Raw genomic sequence first — 20,721 nt, forward strand, 5'->3', positions numbered from 1 at the left:
AATATTTTGAAACAACTCTGTTATATCTCAAGTCTCAGATACACAATCCTCTAATTGTTTCATTCAACTTCTTAAAAATGTTGAAACAATCCAAAGTTACAGAAAAGTTTTGAATAGAAATACTTTTTCCCCTCTCGAATCATCTGAGGGTGAGTCACTGACCTGATGCCCCATCAACCCCAAATACTTCAGTAGGTATTTCCAATAAACAAGTTTATTTTCCTCCACAAAGCCGATTCAGGCATCAAAATCAGGGAACAGATACGTTTCTTCCACCCAAGTCTGGGACCCTCAGTCAAGTTTTGCCAGTTGTCCTGATGGTGTCTTTTACAGCAAAAGGAGCCCGTTGGGAGACAAGGCCACAGATGCCATCGGCCTGCCTGGGGGGGAGTGGGGTCCTCAGGCCTCTGTGACACCGGTGTCCACATGCTGCTTTCCGTCCCTCCTTAGTCTGTGTCTGATGCTCCCTGGCTTGGAGTCAGTGAAGTATCTTTGCCAGGAAGACCCCGGATGGCATGCTGTCTTCCCCGCTGCAACCCTCTGGGTGACACACCCCTGCCCCAAGTCTCTACCATGAAGGTTCTCTCCTTCCCTTCGTAATTAACTACTATTTTCTAGACGTCTGCCGTAGCAATGGAGCTTTTAATCTGTTCATCTGTTTGTCTGAATAGTGAAATAATTTCCCGTTTTATTCAAAGCGTTATCACCTATCATAATCTTTACCTTGATGCTGAAATTCCCCCAATTTGGCCAATGGGAGCCCCTCTGAAGGACATGTCACCGCCCTACTGTGAGCACTTTCTTGCACAAAATGACATCCAGGTTCATCTTGTTCATTTCCTGAAGGAACGCGAGCCCATCTGAGAGGAAACCGTGTGTGCAGGATTTATGGGTGTTGGGCATCCTCATCACCACTGGGGGTAGGGTGGGGGGGATGCTCCCAGGTCTGGTCTTTAAGCAACTCTGATGGGATCTGTTTCTATAGAGGACCTCAGAAGGAAGAAGTCTGTAGCTATGGTATACTGATTTCTAGTGTTGCAGGGGCAATCGACAGAACATTGTGATTCTGTGACTGCCGAGTGAATTTGCAGGAGATGTGTTCATTAGGTAAAGGTTCCTTATAACTCCTTTTAAGAGCCCCCACCATGCCCTCGCCGCTACTAGTGAGCATCCCGTGTTGGTGCATGGGCGTTGGCGAAGCGCTCCATTGCTGGCTTCAGCTTTACCGGCACCTTGCCAAGTGACACACAGACAGACACACGGACAGTCTCCTATAAAGTAGGTAGGTCAGGGCGGCTTCCTTCCTAGTTGGCCACGCATGTCTACGGTCGCTGGCACTACTGCTGGAATACCACATCCTAAACTATCTCCCGAGAGGAAAAGTTACCCACAGGGCTACTGCATTTTACAGGGAGGCAGAAATCATTAAGTATTTTAACTCAATTCCATCTGCTCTCTCAAAAAGTTTAACTGTTCTAACTGAAATGTGTTTTTCAAAAATATAGGATTGGGTTTTAATCCAACTTCATATTATTAAATATTATGAATGCATTAGAATAGCTGAGGGGCACATTTAAAGACATTAGAGAATGTCGGCCAGAAAAAAGGAAATCCTAATCACTTTCATACTGTAGCATCTCCGTTTTATACCTATGTTAGCGCATGCTTACAAAAAAACTGTACGCGTACTTGAAGGTTTATGGTGAAAGCGTGCTGTCTGGTGATTGCATTAAAAATTGGAAGGGGGCGTGAAACAAAGCGGGCCAAATGTTGGTCCACGGGGAGCTGGATGGGGGCACTTCACGTACTTAAAGATGTTCAAAGTGCTAACGACAAAACCATAGTACGCTACACCAGCAATCAAACTGGAAGACGGTATACCAAAACGCTAATAGTGCCTGTTAACTGGTATCACTGGGCAGCATGATTACTGAGGTCTTTACGTTACTGCATATTTTCTACAGTTTCTTCAGGGAACACATATGCAGTCGGACAAAATGCCAGTGAACCTCCCCAAGTTCATCCTCGCCACGAGCACCTGCTGACCCTGCTCTGGGCTGGACGCTGGGTGGCTGCTGGCTGGGGGGCGGTGACCGCGGCTGGGAGGTGAGGGGAGTGCTCATGGAGGTTGCTCCCGGCCTTCCTGCAGCTCACGTTCCTCCCCCACCCGCGTCAGGGACAAGCCTGAAGGAAGAGCGAGCCTGAGCTCCCACCGGCCGATGTGACACAAACTCCAGGCCGAGGAAAACTGCTGGGAGCCTCGGGCTGGAGTCCTGCGCTTGGAAAACAGGGGGCCCCACCAGAGAGCCTCCCAGAATGTGCCCAGAGTCTGTCATCTCTGCGGGTGTCAGCAAAGTTCACGGAGACCACGGTCTCCAGACGCTGCGGGATGTGGAATCCAAGGGGGGCTGGCGCAGGGACCCGTGCGGGCCCCCTGCAGCCAGCCCCTCTGCCAGTGGAAGTCCTCCCCAGACGTTAGCGTCTACTCTGCAAACGGTCTCAAGGGGGGCGCACGCGACTGATTTCCTCGTCCTTGTAAAGACACCGAGGAGGACACTCACCTGCAGAGGCACCACAGGACAAACCCAAGTCCGCAGTACGGGTCCAAGCAGATGGCCACTTCTCTCGAGGGGTAGAGCTCACACTGCAGCTTGATGGAGCGGCAGAAGGCACTGGTGGCTGCGTGGCACATCTGGAAGACAGCAAGGCCGCCTTCAGTCCACGTGGCCGGCACCCAGTGCCCAAGCTGGAGCGACCCCGTCCCGCACCCCAACAGGAAGTGGGCACGCACAGGGTTCTCCGGCGACCCCACAGCCCAGGGAAGGAGGTGGGGAGACCCTAGACGCTGCGGCTCACGGCCCCTCCCAGGTGTGTGCCCGACACACGCCCGTCATGCGGTAGGGCCGGCAGGGCGCGTGGATGAACATCCCATGTCAGCGACAGGAACCAGGCTCAGAGAAGGTAGTTTGCTGAAGGTCACACAGCTTCGGGCCAGAACCAGTGTTAGTCACAGGACGACAGCCAAGCTCCCGTCTCCCCGCATCACTGAGGTGACAGTAAGAGGACTCCCACGTGATGGAAGTTATTGCCAAACCGCATAAAATATATCTCATAAAATCAGTTTTCTCACAGAAGCTTTCTAGCCAATCAAGCCTAAGAGGAAAAGGAAAATTTTCCCAAGTTTGTGGTTTGAAAAACATCTGGAGTTAACATGAAGTGAACGTCCCATGCAGCTGAACCGTGTGGGGGGCTGGAGCAAGCACCCTAATACTCAGGGCGACCCGCCCAAATGCCTGGGGGAAGCACCCGTGAGTCGCGCCGGCAACAGAGGCGAGAAGCCAGGGCCAGGGCCACTTCTGTGGTAAGCGTGGGAGCCCTGCTGGGAGCTGTGGGTGGAGGGAGGTTTCGCGATGGATCCGCCGCACAATCCACACAAGGTGATGCAGAAGTAGTCGAGAAGTGAGCACATACAGCTCATTTTCACTTGCTGTTAAGGCCACGATATTTGCTTAAAGAAGAAACAAGGCTGGGTTTCTGAAACATGCCTTCAACCTCTGCCCGCCCACTAGATCAGGAGTGAGCAAAATCCTAGCTACCGAAATAAGGCACGTTCCCAGATTTGCCACGAAAACAAACCTTGCCTGAACCCCTACTCTGTGCAGGCGTTATTTATAGCTTGAGAACAGTTCAGCTCGGCAAATCCTAATACGTTAATGGAGTACATGCTATGTCTCAGGCATTGTATTAGGTGCTCAGAATATAAAGAAGAATAAAACACAGCCTCTGTCTGACCTCAGGAGTTTGGGTCCAGTGGAAAATTGAGAGAGAACTCCGGTAACTGCAGGGCCTGTGAGCGCGTTCACAATGGGTGCAGAGAGCATAAGGAGGGCAGAGAAGGGGCTCTCCTATCACCCTGGGGGACCCCAGTGTGCTCTGGGTCTTGAGGCTGAGTAAGCACAAGCAGAACTCATCAGAGTGACAGGAGCACAGACAGATGAAGAAAAACGCAACCAGGAAAGCTAAAGGACTCGTCTCCAAGCACCAGTCCTGGACCTGCCAACACACAGCCCAACAGCCCACGCTGGAAGAAAAACTCCCAATTCTTAGGAAGTCAGACTTGCACCTGGATAAGTCGTTTTGAAAAGCCCCAGACAACAAGCTCTAATGCCCTACTCTGAAACAGATGGTGAGAGTAGACACAGTGGGAGAAGCAGGGATGAGGGCAACTACATGTATTTCCGGGATGTGCCTCAGCTCTTCTCTTGGGTGGGTTTACCTTCCAGAGCAGTTTTGCTTTAGCTGACGTTAAAGTAAGTGTCCACTCCCTGGGCACACGGCAGCTGCACATTCGGTGGAAGGGAGAGCCACCACCAGTATGACAGGGTCCTGTGGGCAAGCCCAGAGGGCCACTGATCTGAAGGGAAGGGTCCTCCACACGACTTCCCCATTGAAGTGAAAACGTTTCTCCAGGGTCTATCAGAAATCTTCAGAGTTCAAATTAAACTTTTAAATGGTTAGTGTTTTAAAACTTAAATTGAACACATAAACATATACTCATGGGCCTTCTACTAAATCAGACATTAAATAGTGCCCGTTAGGGGGAAAACAGATTACTGGCTAAGACTCTCTCCGCGTTCATTCTATATTTGAATACTTAATGACATTTGGACCAAAAGCTGAAACCGAATCAAAATTTCTGAGAAACATGAGGACATGTGCAACCAAAGAGGTAGAAGAGAATTCAATGAGAAGACCATGACCAGATGATTTCAGTTGTTTACGCCTCTCAGTATTTAAGGCAAATGGGTTTTCATTAAATGACATCACAACATATTTTACCTCAGGTACTCATCAAACAAACAATCAGAAGTTTAATAAAAACTTACGAAGATTTCAGAGAAAAGTCTAATTATTTATCCCTCTGGGATTACTAGGGTTTACACTTCTATTAAGTGGAATTACCAAGAGTCACGTCACTTCATCTGTTTCACGTGTAAGTATCTTTATCAAATCAAGATGTAACATTATAGCCCCCACTTCTGTAGACCACGAAAATGGTACGATCACAAGTGTGTGTTTCTGTTTGGCTATGACAGGAGGCAGCTCAAAGCCACTAACCCTGGTATGAAAAGAAATCTGTACTCCAAAAAGCTTTTGAAGAATTATTTTATTTGATATTACACTTTATTTGGTGTGTCACCTCAGATTCTACTGAAAAGCAGAGGAGAGGATTCTGGGAAGACTGTCTCCATAGCAACCAGACAACAACTGTGTCAGAAAATGATGAGACTCTTTGGAGTTCTGGAGTCCGTTTAAGTCTTACAACTTCCCGAGGAAAGTTTGGGCAATCAATGGTAATTAATTTTGGAAAAAGTAAGATATTCCCATTTAAAAAAAAAAACAGTTGTGGGAGCTCATCACATTTAAGCACTCATTAATGTACTCAATTACACTCAGACCTGCCATGAAAGAAAGGCTCAAGGGACTCCTGCAGATTGAAATAATAAGATATTAGACATATCTCAAAGTCATGTGAATAAATTTAGATCTCAGCAAAAGTAAATACAATTCAATTATAAATACTAGCATAATTGTAGCAATACTTTGTAACTCCACTTTTCATTTTTTACATGATTTAAGACACTAATATGGTAAAAAAAAAATAATCATTAGCTGAAAAAATGATTGTTATTGTAACTTTGGGTTTAAATTCCACTTTTTTCCCTATATAACTTGAGACTTAAGAAATGCATTTAAAAGACTTGCTACTACATATTTTGGGCCATGCAGTATATAAAGATATAACTTTGTGACATCAGCAACTGAGAAAGGCGGGCACGGAGCAGTTTTGTGTGTTCCTGAAATTAAGCGAGTATAATCCAAACTGGAGTACTGCAACTGTAGGGTGTTCAACTCAACCCCCACTGTCACCTGAGTGACACAAGCTGTAGAATATATACAAAAAGAATTCAAATGTTTCGCTACAAAAAAAAATCAACTAAGCACAAAACAAGACAGTAATGCAGGAAATGAGTAACAGAAAAGTTATTTTTTAACTTCTTTTTAATGCTTATTTATTTTTGAGAGAGAGAGACAGAGAGAGAGAGAGAGCGAGCTGGCAAGGGGCAGAGAGAGAGGACACAGAATCCAAAACAGGCTCCAGGCTCTGAGCTGTCAGCACAGAGCCCGATGTGGGGCTTGAACCCACAAACCATGAGATCATGACCTGAGCCAAAGTCAGCCGCTTAACTGATTGAGCCAACCCAGGTGTCCTGCAAAAGCAGTTTGACTGCAGAAATTTACATGAAAACTTAGGCTAAAAAGCAAAACAGATCTCATATCAACCTAACTTTACAACTTAAGGAATGACAGAAAGAACAGACTAAACCCCAAGTCAGAAAAAGGAAGTAATAAAGATTAGAGCATAAATAAACAGAGGGTAGAGGAAGAGTTGACTTAATGAAAGCAAAAGATGGTTCCTCAAAAAGATCGACAAAACAGACAAACCTCTAGTTAGATGGACTAAGAAAAAAGGAAGGAAAATTCAAAATACTAAAATCAGAAATGAAAGTGAGGACATTATGGATTCTACAGAAACAAAAATAATCAGAAGAAAGTACTATGAACAGTCGTACACCAACAAACTGCACAACCTATATGAAATGAAGAAATTCCGTTTCATGGAAATTGAAACACAAATTATCAAGAAGAAAGACAAAACTGGGGTGCCTGGGTAGCTCAGTCGGTTAAGCGTCAGACTTTGGCTCAGGTCATGATCTCAGGTTTGTGGTTTCAAGCCCCACACTGGGCTCTGCGCTGATGGCTCAGAGCTTGGAGCCTGCTTCAGATTCTGTGTCTCCCTCTCTCTCTGCCCCTCTCCTGCTCGTGCTGTCTCTCTCAAAAATAAATAAAGTTTCAAAAAATTTAAAAAAAGGAACACAAAGCCTACCAAGACTAAATCATAAAGAATAAAAAATCTGAATAGACCAAAAGCAGTAAAGCAAGATCAAATCAGTAAAGAAGATTTTCCAGCAAAGAAAAGGCCTGTACCTGATGACTTCATTGCTAAAATCTACCAAACATTTAAAGATGAACTAATACTGGTCCTTCTCAAACGTTTCCAAAAAATTAAAGAGAAAGGAACACTATTTTTTTAAGTTTACTTACTTATTTTTAAGATAGAGACAATGTGCACACAAACAAGGGAGGAAAAGAAAGAGGGGCTGATGTGGGGCTCGAACCCATGAACCATGAGATCATGACCTGAGCCGAAGTCCGACGCTTATCCGATAGAGCTGCCCAGGTGCCCCCGAGAAGGGAACACTTCTGAACTCTTTCTATGAGATTAGTAAAACTCTGATACCAAAGCCAGACAAAACACTATAAAAACAGAAAACTACAGACCAGTATCTCTGTGGAACACTGATGCCAAAATCCTCAACAAAGCACTTACCCAATTCGGTAGCACATTAAAAAGCTTATACATCAGTGGGATTTACTTCTGTAAGGGATTGTAGGCTCTACAAATGAAAACTCAATCAGTGGGGGCACCTCACTGACTCAGAGGAGCATGTGACTCTTGATTTTGGGGCCATAAAGTTAAATCCCACAGTGGGTATAGAGATTACTTAAAAATAAAATCTTAAAAAAAATCAATGTAATATATCATATTCAAAGAACGAGGGGGAAAAAACACATGATATCTCAATTGATGCAAAAAAAATCTGACAAAATTCAACATCTTTTTATGGTAAAAACACTCAATAAACTAGGAGTAGAAAAAAAGGGCTTCAACAGAATAAAAGCCATATATAAAGAACACAGTAAACATCATACTCAGCCATGAAAGACTCAACACTTTACCTCTATGATCAGCAATAAGGCAAGGATGCCTGTTTTCACTCTTTCTATGCATAGTACTAGAAGTTCTAGCCCAAGCCATTAGGTAAGAAAAATAAATAAAAGGCATTCAGATTAGAAAGGCAGAAATAAAATGATCTCTTCATGGATTAAATGAACTTGTATGTAGAAAACACTAAATATCGTACACAAAAAATTGTTAAAAATTGTAAATTCACTAAAGTAGCAAGATAAAAAGTCAACATGCAGAAATCATTTGCATTTCTATACATTAAGTGAAAAATCTGAAGAGGAAATTAAAACAATCCCATTTATGATAGCATCAAAGAATAAAATGTTGAGGAATTAGCCAAGGAAGTGAAAGGCTTGTACAATTAAGAGTATAAAATATTGCTAAAAAATAAAGACACACATAAATGGAAACACACACCATATTCACAGATGTCAATACTACCCAAAACAATACAGACTCAGTGCAATCTTTATTAAAATCTAAATGACTTTTTTGTGTAAGTAGAAAATGCATAGAATTCATACAGAATCTCAAAGAAATCTGAATGGCCAAAACAATCTTGAAAATAAACACAGTTAGAGGACTCCCCCATCCTGATTTAAAAACTTAATACAAATATACAGTAGTCAAAGCAGTGCAGTACTGGCATAAAAACAGACATACAGATCAACAGAACAGAGAGCCTAGAAATAAACCCTTGCATATATTGGCTAACTGATTTTTGACCAGAGTGCCAAGACTATTCAGTTGGGGAAACAACAGTCTTTTCAACAAAGTGCTAAGAAAATTGCATCTCCAAATGCAAAAGAACGAGGTTGGACCCTTACCTCACACCACACAGAAAAGTTAGCTCAAATTGGATCAAAGACAGAAATGTTAAGACCTAAGACAATAAAACTCTTGGAACAAAATAAAGGACAAAGGCTTCATGACACTGGATTTGGCAATGATTTCTTGGATGTGACCAAAGGCACAGGCCAAAAACGACACAGAATTGGACTGTACGAAAATTTAAAGATTTTGTGCATCAAAAGACACCATCCACAGAGTAAGAAGGCAATCCAAAGAAGAGGAGAAAATTAATGTACAGAATATACCAAGAACCTATAAAACTCAACAACAAAAAACCAAGCCATTTGATTCAAAGGACATGAATAGACATGTCTCCAAAGAAGACTTACAAACAGCCAATAACTGCGTGAAAAAAATGCTTAACATCACTAATCATTAGGAACAACAGTGGGCAACAGTATGGCAACTCCCTCCCAGGTTAAAGACGGAAACTACCGCCCGACCCCAAAATTCCACTTCTCCGTATATACCCAGAAGACCTGAAGAGATGTTCGTACGTCTGTGTTCACAGCAGCAATGCTTGCAAGAGCTAAAACTTGGAGACAACCCTAGTGTTCGTTGAGGGATCGACGGACAGGTTAAATGTGGTGCACGCATTCAACAGAATATTAACTCAGCCTCAGGAAGAAATTCTGTTGCCCTCGGCAACATGAATGAACCTCCAGGACATTACGGTGAGTGAAATGAGCCAGTCACAAGAGGACAGTGCACATGACTCCACTTCTACGGGGTCCCCAGAGCCATCAAAATCACAGAGATGGGGGTGGGGGTGAGAGGGGATGGGGAGTTATTAATAGGTAGTGAGCTTTAGTTTTAGAAGATAAGATGAGTCATGGGGATGGATGGCAGGGAGGGACGGCTGCATGGCAGTGTAAGAATATTCAATGCCACTGAACCACACACCTGGGTGCGTTATTGTGGTAAACTTATGTCATGTATGTACAACCACGATAAAAAAAAATTGGGAAAAGGGTAGAGAAAGAGAACTCAATGCAGTAAATAACACAAACTGAGTGCTCAGACCCCCATAGGTGGGCAAAGGACTTCCTGAGGCTACTGAGGATGTACCAGTACCTTGGCAAGGACACTGCCAGAGCTGTGAGGGTCCTCATGAGGTGACGTGCATAGCAAATGAACCCATGAACAACACGGGTCTGTGTGCCCCAGCCCACTTACAGACTTTTTATAGTGCAGGACTGTAATCGTTTATGTTTTTCCTAACCGATTTTCTTTGGCTTACTACTTTACGTAAGAATGCAGTACATATTACGCTGCATACCACGTACTATGTGTACGTGATACACACACTTGCATGTAACACGCCTAACATCATATGATATGTTATATAACACACAAGATAGGTTTCAATCGACTGTTTAGGTCACTGGTAAGCTTTCCAGTCAACAGCAGGCTATCAGGAGGAGTCCCAAGTTACACGTGGATTTTCAAGTGTGCAGGGGGTTGGCGCTCCTAACCCCCCGAGTTGCTCAGGGGTCCACTCTAGTTCCGTGCCTTAATAGGAACACGGGTCACAGCATGAGCCGTCCTCCAGCACACAGTAACAGAACCCACAGTAAAAAAGCAAGAAATCCCAGAGCACACAGTTTCACAACAGAACACTGGGATTCGAAAGCCAGCAAGGAAGAAACACACGCAGTGTTTTATTAGGGGCTGGTGAGGCTGTGTTTACACACACACAGATAGTTGGGACATTCGGAAAGAGTCGGCGGACCTAGGTAACCGTGGAAGTGACCGTGCATCCTAAGGCCTCAGTGAAGCGCAAGCACACACCCCTCACGTGTGCCACCGTGCAGACCGTGTCACTAACCTTCACTCCAGCCAGCATCCCCGTTGTGGACACACTGAAGTCAAGATAAGCTAGCGTGTCTGGGTTGGAAGGTTTGTAGATCTGGGCAGGCCGTTTCTTTGGCAAATCGTCTGGAGCAAAACAAAGCCATTAGCATGTCTGAGCCAACGGCAAAGCAGACAAGCAGGTACAGGTGTCTGGCTGGTTTGAGGACTGACCTGTGTCCAGTATGGGGGGCCACGCCCTGACGTCTACGGCCGCAGCTGCCTCCCGGGACCGCAACAACTTACAGATCAGCTGTGTTGTCATCAAGCAGGCAGAGCGACTCACCTGAGGTGAGAGAACAAGTTGTGGAGGAAGGAGGTGAGCGGTCGCGCACGGCCAGCTGCTCACCACACACCCCGAGGCCAGCGGCTTTCACAGCGGGCCAGGCTGCCTCCCATGGAGCCAGCATGACGGCCAGGATGTGATCGCAGACCCTGAGTTCAGACACTGAGGCCCCTGGAAATTCCTGGAGCCGAGGAGTAGCCACGGTTATGAGCGTGCTCAGAAAGGAGTGTCCCAACCAACCACTCTGTCAGCTCTGATCTACAAAAACCGCCATGTGTCTCCACAGACACGGCCACGACTTTCTAAACAGAGAAGTGGCCTGGACAGTACTCCCACACACCCACAAAAAGAATTCGCGTGTGCTATCCCCAAACTAAGTTGTCCCTCGTGGTTTCTCCTCCAAGGAGAAAACCTTTTTCTAATCCTCTTCAACTTCCCCAAGCATAAGAAAAGTTAAAATAAATCTGCGCTTTCAAAAAGGAATGGGACACTTCTAAATCTTCAGCAGAGAACTTCAGAAAAATATATGACTTCTTCATCAGTTTGGTGCAAAAAACTCCCACTGTCTTTACAGACGCCCGTGAGAGGGGTCACTTTCTTGAGGGCCCTGCAACTCTAATGCATGAGGGAAGCCACCCCAGCCCCTAATGCCACAAGTGAGTGAAATCATGAAATCCCATTTCCAGAACTAGATGGTCGAGGCCGCATCCTCCCCAACAGCCCCAGAGCTAGCCCTGCCTTGGTTCTGCCATCTGGAAGACCTACGCTTGGACCAGGGCACGGGTGGGAGGAAGGGCCCTGGGGGAGGAGGGGGGAGGGCCCGGGGAGGGGGAGGGGGAGAACTAGAACCCTGGGAGGAGAACCCGGGGGGAGCAGGAGGAGGACGAGCAGGAGAGCCCCGGGGTGGGGGGAGGAGGAGAACCCCGGGGGTGGGGGGGGTAGGAGTAGAGCCCCAGGGGAAAGGAGGAGGAGAGCCCTAGGGAAGAGGAGAAGAGCCCCGGTGGGGGGAGCAGGAGAACCCCAGGGGGAAGGAGGAGAGCCCAGGGAGTGGGTGGAGGAGGAGGAAAAGAACCCCAGTGGGGCGGGGAGTCGGGGGAGCCCCAGTGCTTCCAGGTGTGGTTACCTCCACGATCATCTTCACGGTGGGCAGCGTGGTGGCGATGTTCTGCGGGTGCGGGGGGCGGACGGTTATGGGCACGCAGCCCGCATACAGGCAGCCGTAAAAAGCTGCAATCAGGTCTATTCCTAGACAGGAGGAATGCGTAAGTGCTCAGGTGACAGCCCCCGGTACAGAGGTGCCAGCCTGGGGCTGCGACAGGAACGGACTCTTGTCTGTGCTGTCAATTCCCGCCGCCTGTCCTTTCGGCACGAGATGCCCAAGCAGCCCAGGTGGCTGATTTCTGTCATTTCTCTAAGGAATTACTCACACCTCTATCGTCACCAGTTTACTGAAGGATTTAATTATTGTTGCTTAAATGAACTAGCTCAGACATCGAACAAAACAAATTTGGACACAAATGTCTTTGCGAACTTTCGCCCCATGTATGACCTCAGGAGGCACCCAGCATGCAGCACCGCCCTGCAAGAGGCCGCAACTAGACCTAGGGAGCCACACAGAGCACGATGCCGGCTGTCAGCTAGGGCGTGGGCGACAAGGTACCCCGCACGCGGCTGGGGAACTGCCTTCTCACCTGGTGGGTAGACGAGAGCCACGTGGTCCCCGTCCTGCAGGTGCCCTCTCTCCAGTAGCATCACGGCGATCTTCTCGGCACGCTTATGCAGCTGCACACATGTCAGTGAGCTTGCTATGGCACCCTGAGGGTTGCAAGAATGAGCAGGTGGGATTTTTTTTTAACGTAACAGCTTTACTGAGATGTACTGCAGGTACCAGCCAGGCACCTTATTTCAAATGCACACTTCAACGGGCACTAGTGTGTCCCCAGAACTGTGCGGCCATCCACGATTGGTTTTGGCACGCTTTGGTCATCCCCCAAAGACCCCTATCAGTGGTCCCTTCCCTCTCCTTCCCACTGGCCAAGAAGGGCAGCACCAAAGAGACATCTAGATGTACTCCTGTCAACAAAAGATGTTTTCAAGAATAATTCTTTGACTTAAAGAATAGCTAAACGTACCAAAAAAAAAAAAAAAAAAAAAAGTCAACCTGGTAATTCTGGGACTTTGGTATAATTGCCAAGGGCAGGAAGAGTCAGTGGTGACCCAGCAGGAAAAATAAAACAACTTGAACACGTTTTTAAGAAACACCATGTTAAAAGTCGAGGTCAAAAAAACAAATGAACAAAGCAACAAACCAAAAAACCAGTAAAGTGAAAAACGAACTCATCAAATTCACTTTATGTAGAACATCACACACATAGAAACAAGTGGAAAACACATTTGGATTAAAAAATACCTTAAAAGCACTGTTGTTGCAACTTCTTACTAATCTCCAATTATTTCAAAGTAAACAGTTGAGGAAAATAAATAAAATCTAAACCCTGCTCTTCATGATGAAACCCTACATTAAAGCAATTGACAGGGTGAAGGGCAGGCCGCCCTCTGTGTCTCGGGCCAGGAAGACTCCACGCCACGGAATTTGCGACGACACCGTTTGCTCCCACAGATAGAGCGAGCCAGCAGCAGCAGGAGGAACAGCAAGACACGGGTGATTTTCGGGGACTCTGCGGGTGCGGTAGGTGTCCTGGACCCAAAGGTCATGTGTGGAGAGAAAAGTCCAAAGGGAAGGGAAGGGCAGTGAGCAGTGCTAGTGTAGAAGGGGGTCACACTGCATGGACAGAAGTGACCAGGCCCTTGGGGTCCCTTAAAAACAGGCAGTGGTAGCCTAGCGACTGGAGGTGCTGGGAAAACATGTTAGAATTCCTGTCAAAGTGGCCTGTTTGTTGGAAACACCTGCTCTGGGTGGGGTGTGTGGGACCACCTTTTATGATCAGGATTACAAACACCGGTGCTTGATGCTTGCCAAAATCATCCACAAGATAACTGGTTGTTGTGTGGAGGTCCAGGAAGCAACTCATTCCCCTTCATGACCTGACCCACAAGCAGCGCTTGGGACTGCAAGGGCTCCTGCCCTTTCCCACCGGCTGGGACTGGTTTCTGTGGGGACAGGTCAGTGACGATTCTCTGAATCGAGCCTTCTCATCGCACATTTTCCTTGTCTTCCTTCCGAGGAAGGTTAAAAAATGAGAAAATGGAGGCACGCGTAAGGTGAGAGAGCCACGGCGGAACGTGGCAAAGCTGGGTAACCAGACAGACCCGGGAGGCTGAGGTGCAAGATGCGGCCCAATCGTGAGAGCTCGGTGCCCCCAAAACCAGGCACTCCCAAGCACCCACTCCTGGAGACCACACCTGTCCAAAGGAACTGAAATGAACACACTCACTGAGCCAAGTGTCCTCTGAACATTTCAAAGTGAGATGGTACAGCTGATGGGGAGGCCCAGGACCACCTTGATCCCCAGACTGGCGGTGGGGGGAGCCCATCCTGCCGGCCGAGACACTCACGCACCAGCTGTCCTGGAGGACAGCCAGCACTACCTTCCTGGCCGTCAGACAGGCACAGCCACAATGCCGGTGGGTGGCGGTGTGCCACGGTGGGCAGTGCCAGCACAGAGGGCTCATCTGTACGTTATCACTGAGCTCGGCCCTCCTTTCTGTCCCCACCCTCTGGCCGCTGGTACGGTCTGCTTGTCTTAAGTAGCAAATATTCCCGCTCTGGGCTGTTCAGATTCTGGAGCTGACCTCCTGAGTTTCGGAGATCCGATGCCAATCCCCTATCAATGATCAACTTTTCCATCACGAGACAAAACCTAAGAGATTGCCAGGTATCAGTGGTTCAGAACCATTAGCCTAAGCATATCTGAAAAGATGTTTTGGCCCTAGTCTGTGAAAATTCCCACTGACATACTTAAAAAAGGTGAAATTTAATTGGCATGCTGTCCTTCAGACCTACTGATCTCTGAAACAGCTTTCACAACACCGTCTGCAGTTCTTTGGGTTTACGGCGGTGAACAGACAAGCCCCCGCCACAGGTGGTAACCATGGGCGGGGGGCGTCCAGTTCCAGAGTCAGCGATAGGGAGCCTGGAGATCCACACTGTCCTCAAGCCCCCAGAAGGTGCCACGCTGGGGCCAGGAGCGCTGGTTCCCAGGCAGTCCAGAGCCTCTCTCAACCCCCCCTCCCCTACATGCAGGGTTGAACATGTCCATACCCCACCTTTCACGAGCCCACAAGGGCACAGGCCACACCCAGCCCCAGATTCCCTGTGGGAGCTTCAGCACAACCCCCACCTCTGGGGAAATGGCCCCGGTGCCGGCTCTGCAGAACAGGAGCGGTCACTGGCGAGCAGTCCAAGAAGTGGCAGCCCAGGAGCCCTGGTCAACGGCTGCCTGGCTACCCCATCCCCAGCCACAGGAAAGGGTGATGTTTCCAGAGAAAGAAAGTTCTAGTGAAACCACCTCACTGGAGAAATCAGGGCTGACTTTTCCAAAAATAAGTTTTGGGTGCAATCATGACAGAATCCAACCCCTGTTCTAAAGTCTGCAGATTTCAGTGTTAGGGACTGTGAATTTTGGCACCACTTTAAAGTCTTGTATTAGGTTAGATAACAAATGAAAAAAATACTAAGGAATTAAGAAAAAGCCAAATGTGATTTATATTTGAAAATTTGAAGGAACTGTCATAAACAAACAAACAAAAAGTTACAAAGAGTTGGCTGATGTTTGTTAAAAGGAGTAACAGATGGTATTTTGTATGGAAACAAGCTCCAAAATGTAAGTTTTCCATGATTTGCAATGAATTATGTCCCCATGTCCTACTATAAATCTGACATAACAGCTTGTGCTCTATCGACAGCTCTGGCCGTGGTGAAGAGCATACGAGTGGACACTGTTTGCAACAAGAAAGCTGCTCTCGCAGGTGCCAAATGGTTCACCGGCTTCTACGAGCCTTGTCAAGTCGCCAAATTCACAATCCACAGAATGTGCCACGCAGGATGGAGGCGAGCCTGAAAACGTGGTGAGCCACATGCTGGGAAGACAATGGTGTGGATACACGGAGTTAAATTAGACATCATCAGCATTTAACCTCACCGGTTTCCATCTTTTTAAAATACTGCTTTTAGAAAACGTGAAACGGCGTGTGTGGCTTGCACTATACTTCCACGGGAGAGTGCGGCACCAGCAGGGCGACTGATGTGGAAATTACAAACCACCACCACAAACATGGTGATTACGACCTTCAGCCACGGCTGAGCGTTTGTTGTAAGTTCTACGTGGGGCCGGGGGTGGGGGACAGGTCCGACCCTTAGACTGGCTCAGGAGACAGCTGCCTGCACGTCCAGAGCCATGTCCAAAGGAAAGCCACCAGTGAGCCACCTCTCTCTGTGCTGACCCAAAGTGGATTCACTCATGGCTCTGATCTCCTCCCCACCCTGTCCACTTTTCTGTTTCTAACAAAGCCCTTTTTCGAGTGACTCGTTTTCCCAAACGATCCAGGGTCTAGCTACAGCAGATGACCATGACCATGGGGTCAGGGATGGGAGCGCCATCACCCAGACCAGATCAGCTGACGAGGAGCCCAGTGTCCCGGTGTCACCCCAGCTGACCATCTGAGGGCTCTGCCCCCATGCTGCCACCCCTGTCATTCTATGTGGTTACAACAGCTCTGTCTTCCTCCCCTGCGGGGGTGGGGCATCTGTGAACATGCCCGGATCATCTCTGAGTCTGCGTGTGTGTTGCAGGGTGGTCTCCTCCTCCTTAGGCTGCCTATTTGTGCCTCCAAGGGGTCCGGGAAGATTCCCACCCCCACTGCAAACGGGAGAGACCATGGGGGCCACACTGGGGAGGGTCAAAAGGGTGACGCGGACCTGTCCCTTACTTTTGCGCAGCTTAGCGCTTACGGAGGACACACCGTACCCAGCGTGTCGGCACCGCTGCAGCAGCCGGGGAAACTGTAGCTGAAGGGACCTGCGAGGTCCTTCCCAGGACAGGTGACAGTCATCACTCTGGAGGGCCACTGAGAGACCACGGAGGAGGAACAGTCCCCAGGACAAATGAATGTCACGCGTAGAGGGTGGAGAAAGCCAGCACAAAAGATTGAGGAGAAATCAGGATGGCACCACAGAGCCGAAGCCTGTCCGCTGGGCAACACTCAGGAAAGCTGAGGGAGGAGCCCTCAGGGGAAAGAGAGGAGAAAAGCAGGGTGGACATGTCTCAGGGCCTCGGGTAACCGAACAGACCCTCAGGAGCCCAGGCACTATGCTTCCTACTGCAGCACACCTGGGAGTGCAGAAGAGTCAACCCAGGGAATGGGGTCCACTAGGCCCTAACAGAGGTCAGGGAAGCAGGAGCACTTTCTAAGACTCTTCCCGGGGGACAGTCTTGAACAGACACAAGAATAAATGACCCACCGGGTCAACTCAGCCCACATGGCAACTCAAGGTCATCAGAGCAGCCGTGGTCACTTCCAGGAGCCACATCACATGGACGCTGGCCTGATAACTGGGTATCCAAATGAGAAACCCAGTTACGTGATTGGCGTTGCCTTTTACTGGTCTCTGATCGATTACTTTAAATGGCAAGAGGTACCTCTGCACATTAAGATTTTGGTATTTTGCAACTCTGAATAGCCATAATTTGACAACTGTATATACCCATACTTCTCAAGAGACCTATTTCTATTTCTCAGACTTTATTTCCACGGCAGAAAAATAAAAGTTAAGTATATTAAGGCTTTCACATCTAATTTTACTGTTAATACCACTTGCTAGTATATATAAGGTCTTATTCTTAAGTCCTCCTATGAAACAATACTGGAAGAGCTTGCTTTTCCAAAGTGAGATGCCAACACAAACCTTAATTACACTTGGAAAATAGAAAAGACTTTCGTTCCCAAGGACTGAAGTCAATAATGAAAGCACAACTTCTTACTTACAGGAGAGTAGTTCACTAATAAAAGACAAAAACGTGCCACAGATCTGACCCATTCCCTGTATTTTGGGGGGGAAATAATGCAAAAAAGATACTGCTGAAACGATCCATAAAGATCTCGGTCAAAATAGCCACAAATAAATAACATGAAGGACATCACATAAGACTGAAGTCAAAGGGTTACGGCGGGAAGAAGACAAAGCCACAGGACAGCGACTGGGAAATTTGAGTTCAGCGTGCCTCACCCTACAGTTGAGCAGCGTGTACAGGACGTGGTCGGGGGTGGTCTGTGCCCTCCACTGCAGGACCTCCGACAGAAACAGGAACTGGAACAAAGCACAGCCGTTAGGCCCAGGCCATCCCGGCACCCTGCGTTCAGATTTAAACTCACACCTCTAGATCAGGCTAGCTTCGGTGCTTTCAGGTGACTTAAAGCATCGCTTTTCCGTGGAGGAAGGAGGGCCTCCCTGTCACAATTAGAAGAAGAATCCAGCACTTAGAGGGTTTTTCCTGCGTGACCTGGATTTCCACGTCTGGCTGGGATTCGCAAGTCACAGGGGCCGGCGCCGCGCCTGTTCAGAGACGTCTCCCCACAACCTGCCGAAGGCTGGGAGGCGCGTTCCCGGAATGCAAGGGGCAGCCAGCACAGAAAATCCCTTCCGGCCTCCCAGAAGACGGTGATTTCTGGGGGCTGTGATGGCAAGATCAGACCCATGCTGCTTTTGAACTGGGCTCTCTCACACGTGTTGTTTCCAAATGGTCATTCCCTGAGGTCTCCCAACAGCACTGCAAATCACACAGATCACGTGTACTCTACCGAGTCAGTGTGGAGAGGGAAGGTCAGCCCCACCTCAGGTCTAATCACAGGAAACACCTGGGTAGATCCCTTAATCCACTTTTTTAATAGAAATGTACTGTGAGGGCTGAACATGGTAACCAAGTGCTTTAAATAAACGTATTTCTATTTGTTACCAAACTGACAATATTTTGAACGGTTGACTTTGTCATGTTTCCTGGTGGCTCATACAGACAGGGGTCACCTTTTGGTGAATCATCAGAGTCCTCAAGTCTGCATGGTGATAATGGGGACTGCAGTACGCATGACAAAATGGGACATGTATGCTGGGTGTGGCCCCAGATTTCTCCTCTAGCCCCCGAGGTCACGTTAAGGACGCCAGTTTGCCAACCCGGGTTTCGCACTTCTGTTCTCTTGAATTCCACCAGTTAAAGGGCCGAAGCCTTTTGCCGTGAGGCCGTCTGGGTGTCACGCCAGGGCTGGCAGGCTCATCAGGAACGAGCGCCCCAGGATGCCAGGACAGAGCGGGCCTCGGGCCTCAGCTCGCGCGCCCGTGGCTCCTCCCACCCCCTTGACCCTCTGCAGCGTCCCGTGACACGGCACCCCCACCACGCACGTCTCTGTGGTGAGACCGTACGGACGTGCACGCGGGACCGAGAGGGCAGGACGCCCAAGTTCAGGGGCGGGCGCTGAGCCGGCCGGCGGTGTCATCTGGAGCCGTGTGCGGGCACAGGGCTCGGAGAGGAACCCCGTCCGCCTCTCACCTTGCGGGCCTGATCGTTGTCCTCTATCTGGCCCAGGTCTCTGCCGCTGGCCTGCGCGATCCTCTTCCCAGACACCAGGTTCCCCACCATCACAGAGGCAGGGCCAATTTCTGGAAAGAATGTGAGGAAACAAGTCAACTTAAAACATGACCGCCCACCTCGGCAAAGAGCTGGCTCCGGGGAAACCCTCTGAAAGGCTGAGCTCTGAGAAAATCTTATCGGAACAGGGCTTCCAATGCGTCCCAACAATGAGAATGATGGCAGACACGAGTGAGTCTCGATTACAGGGTAAAACAACGTTTTCACCAGATCCCGGTGGCATCTCCCAAACCCGCTGCTGTTACTCTAATGCCAGTTGGTGGGATGCTGCGATCTATCCACTTGGATGATTGTGAGAAATAATGCTGAAGATGAGGCAGTAAACCATGACGTGTCTCACTGCTAAGCAGTCAGGACTCTGGGATCACCTGTGTGGTGTTCCCCAGTGTCCCTGCTTGTCACTGAGCGACCACTGACATAAACTATCGCACATTTTTTATAAATACCTTTATAATGCAGGGGGTAACGCCGCACGGGCACAGTCACCTATCTCACTGACGGAACAGCTCTGGGCTCTCGCCGGCCCCGCAGAGATACGGGAGACCAAGCCCAGAGGCTCCTGTCGGGCCAAAGTTCCTCTTACACCACCATCACAGACTCAATTACCAGCACTCCTTTTACTGTTTATGAAACATTTCACAAGAAAAGAAAAACAGATGCAATCTAGTCTGACAGCTTTCTCTTCTGTTTCAATGAAAGAAACAAGTTTCCTAAAAAACTGCAGAAACTCTTTCGCAATGTCTAGCTGCAGGAAATCCTGGGCACCCCCCAGGTTTCTCAAAACACAATCATTCACTTTGTTTTGATCACACACACGTATGCACGTCTACCAGGGAAGGGTCAGCTGTAGTGTGTGTGACACAGATGGCGGCAAGGAGTCAGGCAGGGAGCTTAAAGAAGGGAGCGGAAATAACAAAGACGTCAGCCATGTGTGTTTAGTCCATGGTTTAATAAAATACAAGTTGAAGGTCACTACTGAATCCAATTCTTGTTTCACCTTTGCCAAAGGCCACCTTACAAGCTTCTGAATCAGGGCATATGTTGCCTTCTGTTATTGCACATGGAGAGCCGTGTGTCAGCAGGTAAGACAGGTTCAGGTTCAGGGGTAGAGGCCAGCAGCTGCCGGGATGATGACCCCCAGGCACCCTGGGAAGATGGGCAGGGCACGGGCTGCCGCCTCCAGGTGACATTCTTCTCTGCAGACACATGCCCATCCAGAGTTGGGCTGCCGTAAAGCATTCAACGTTTTGGGAGAAGGC

General features: G+C 48.2%; 1 protein-coding gene across 1 annotated transcript in view; it reads right to left on the reverse strand.

Moving 5' to 3' along the window:
- The window catches only part of DIP2C (disco interacting protein 2 homolog C), a 412,351-nt gene that overhangs the window by 59,422 nt on the left and 332,208 nt on the right, over positions 1-20,721 (reverse strand). The window contains 7 exon segments of the mRNA XM_042990907.1: positions 2,562-2,692; positions 10,554-10,663; positions 10,751-10,862; positions 11,986-12,107; positions 12,554-12,677; positions 18,049-18,129; positions 19,364-19,473. Of these exon segments, the coding sequence (XP_042846841.1) occupies positions 2,562-2,692; positions 10,554-10,663; positions 10,751-10,862; positions 11,986-12,107; positions 12,554-12,677; positions 18,049-18,129; positions 19,364-19,473 (790 nt within the window).

Source organism: Panthera tigris, chromosome B4, assembly GCF_018350195.1.
Source record: "Panthera tigris isolate Pti1 chromosome B4, P.tigris_Pti1_mat1.1, whole genome shotgun sequence".
Classification (NCBI taxonomy): domain Eukaryota; kingdom Metazoa; phylum Chordata; class Mammalia; order Carnivora; family Felidae; genus Panthera; species Panthera tigris.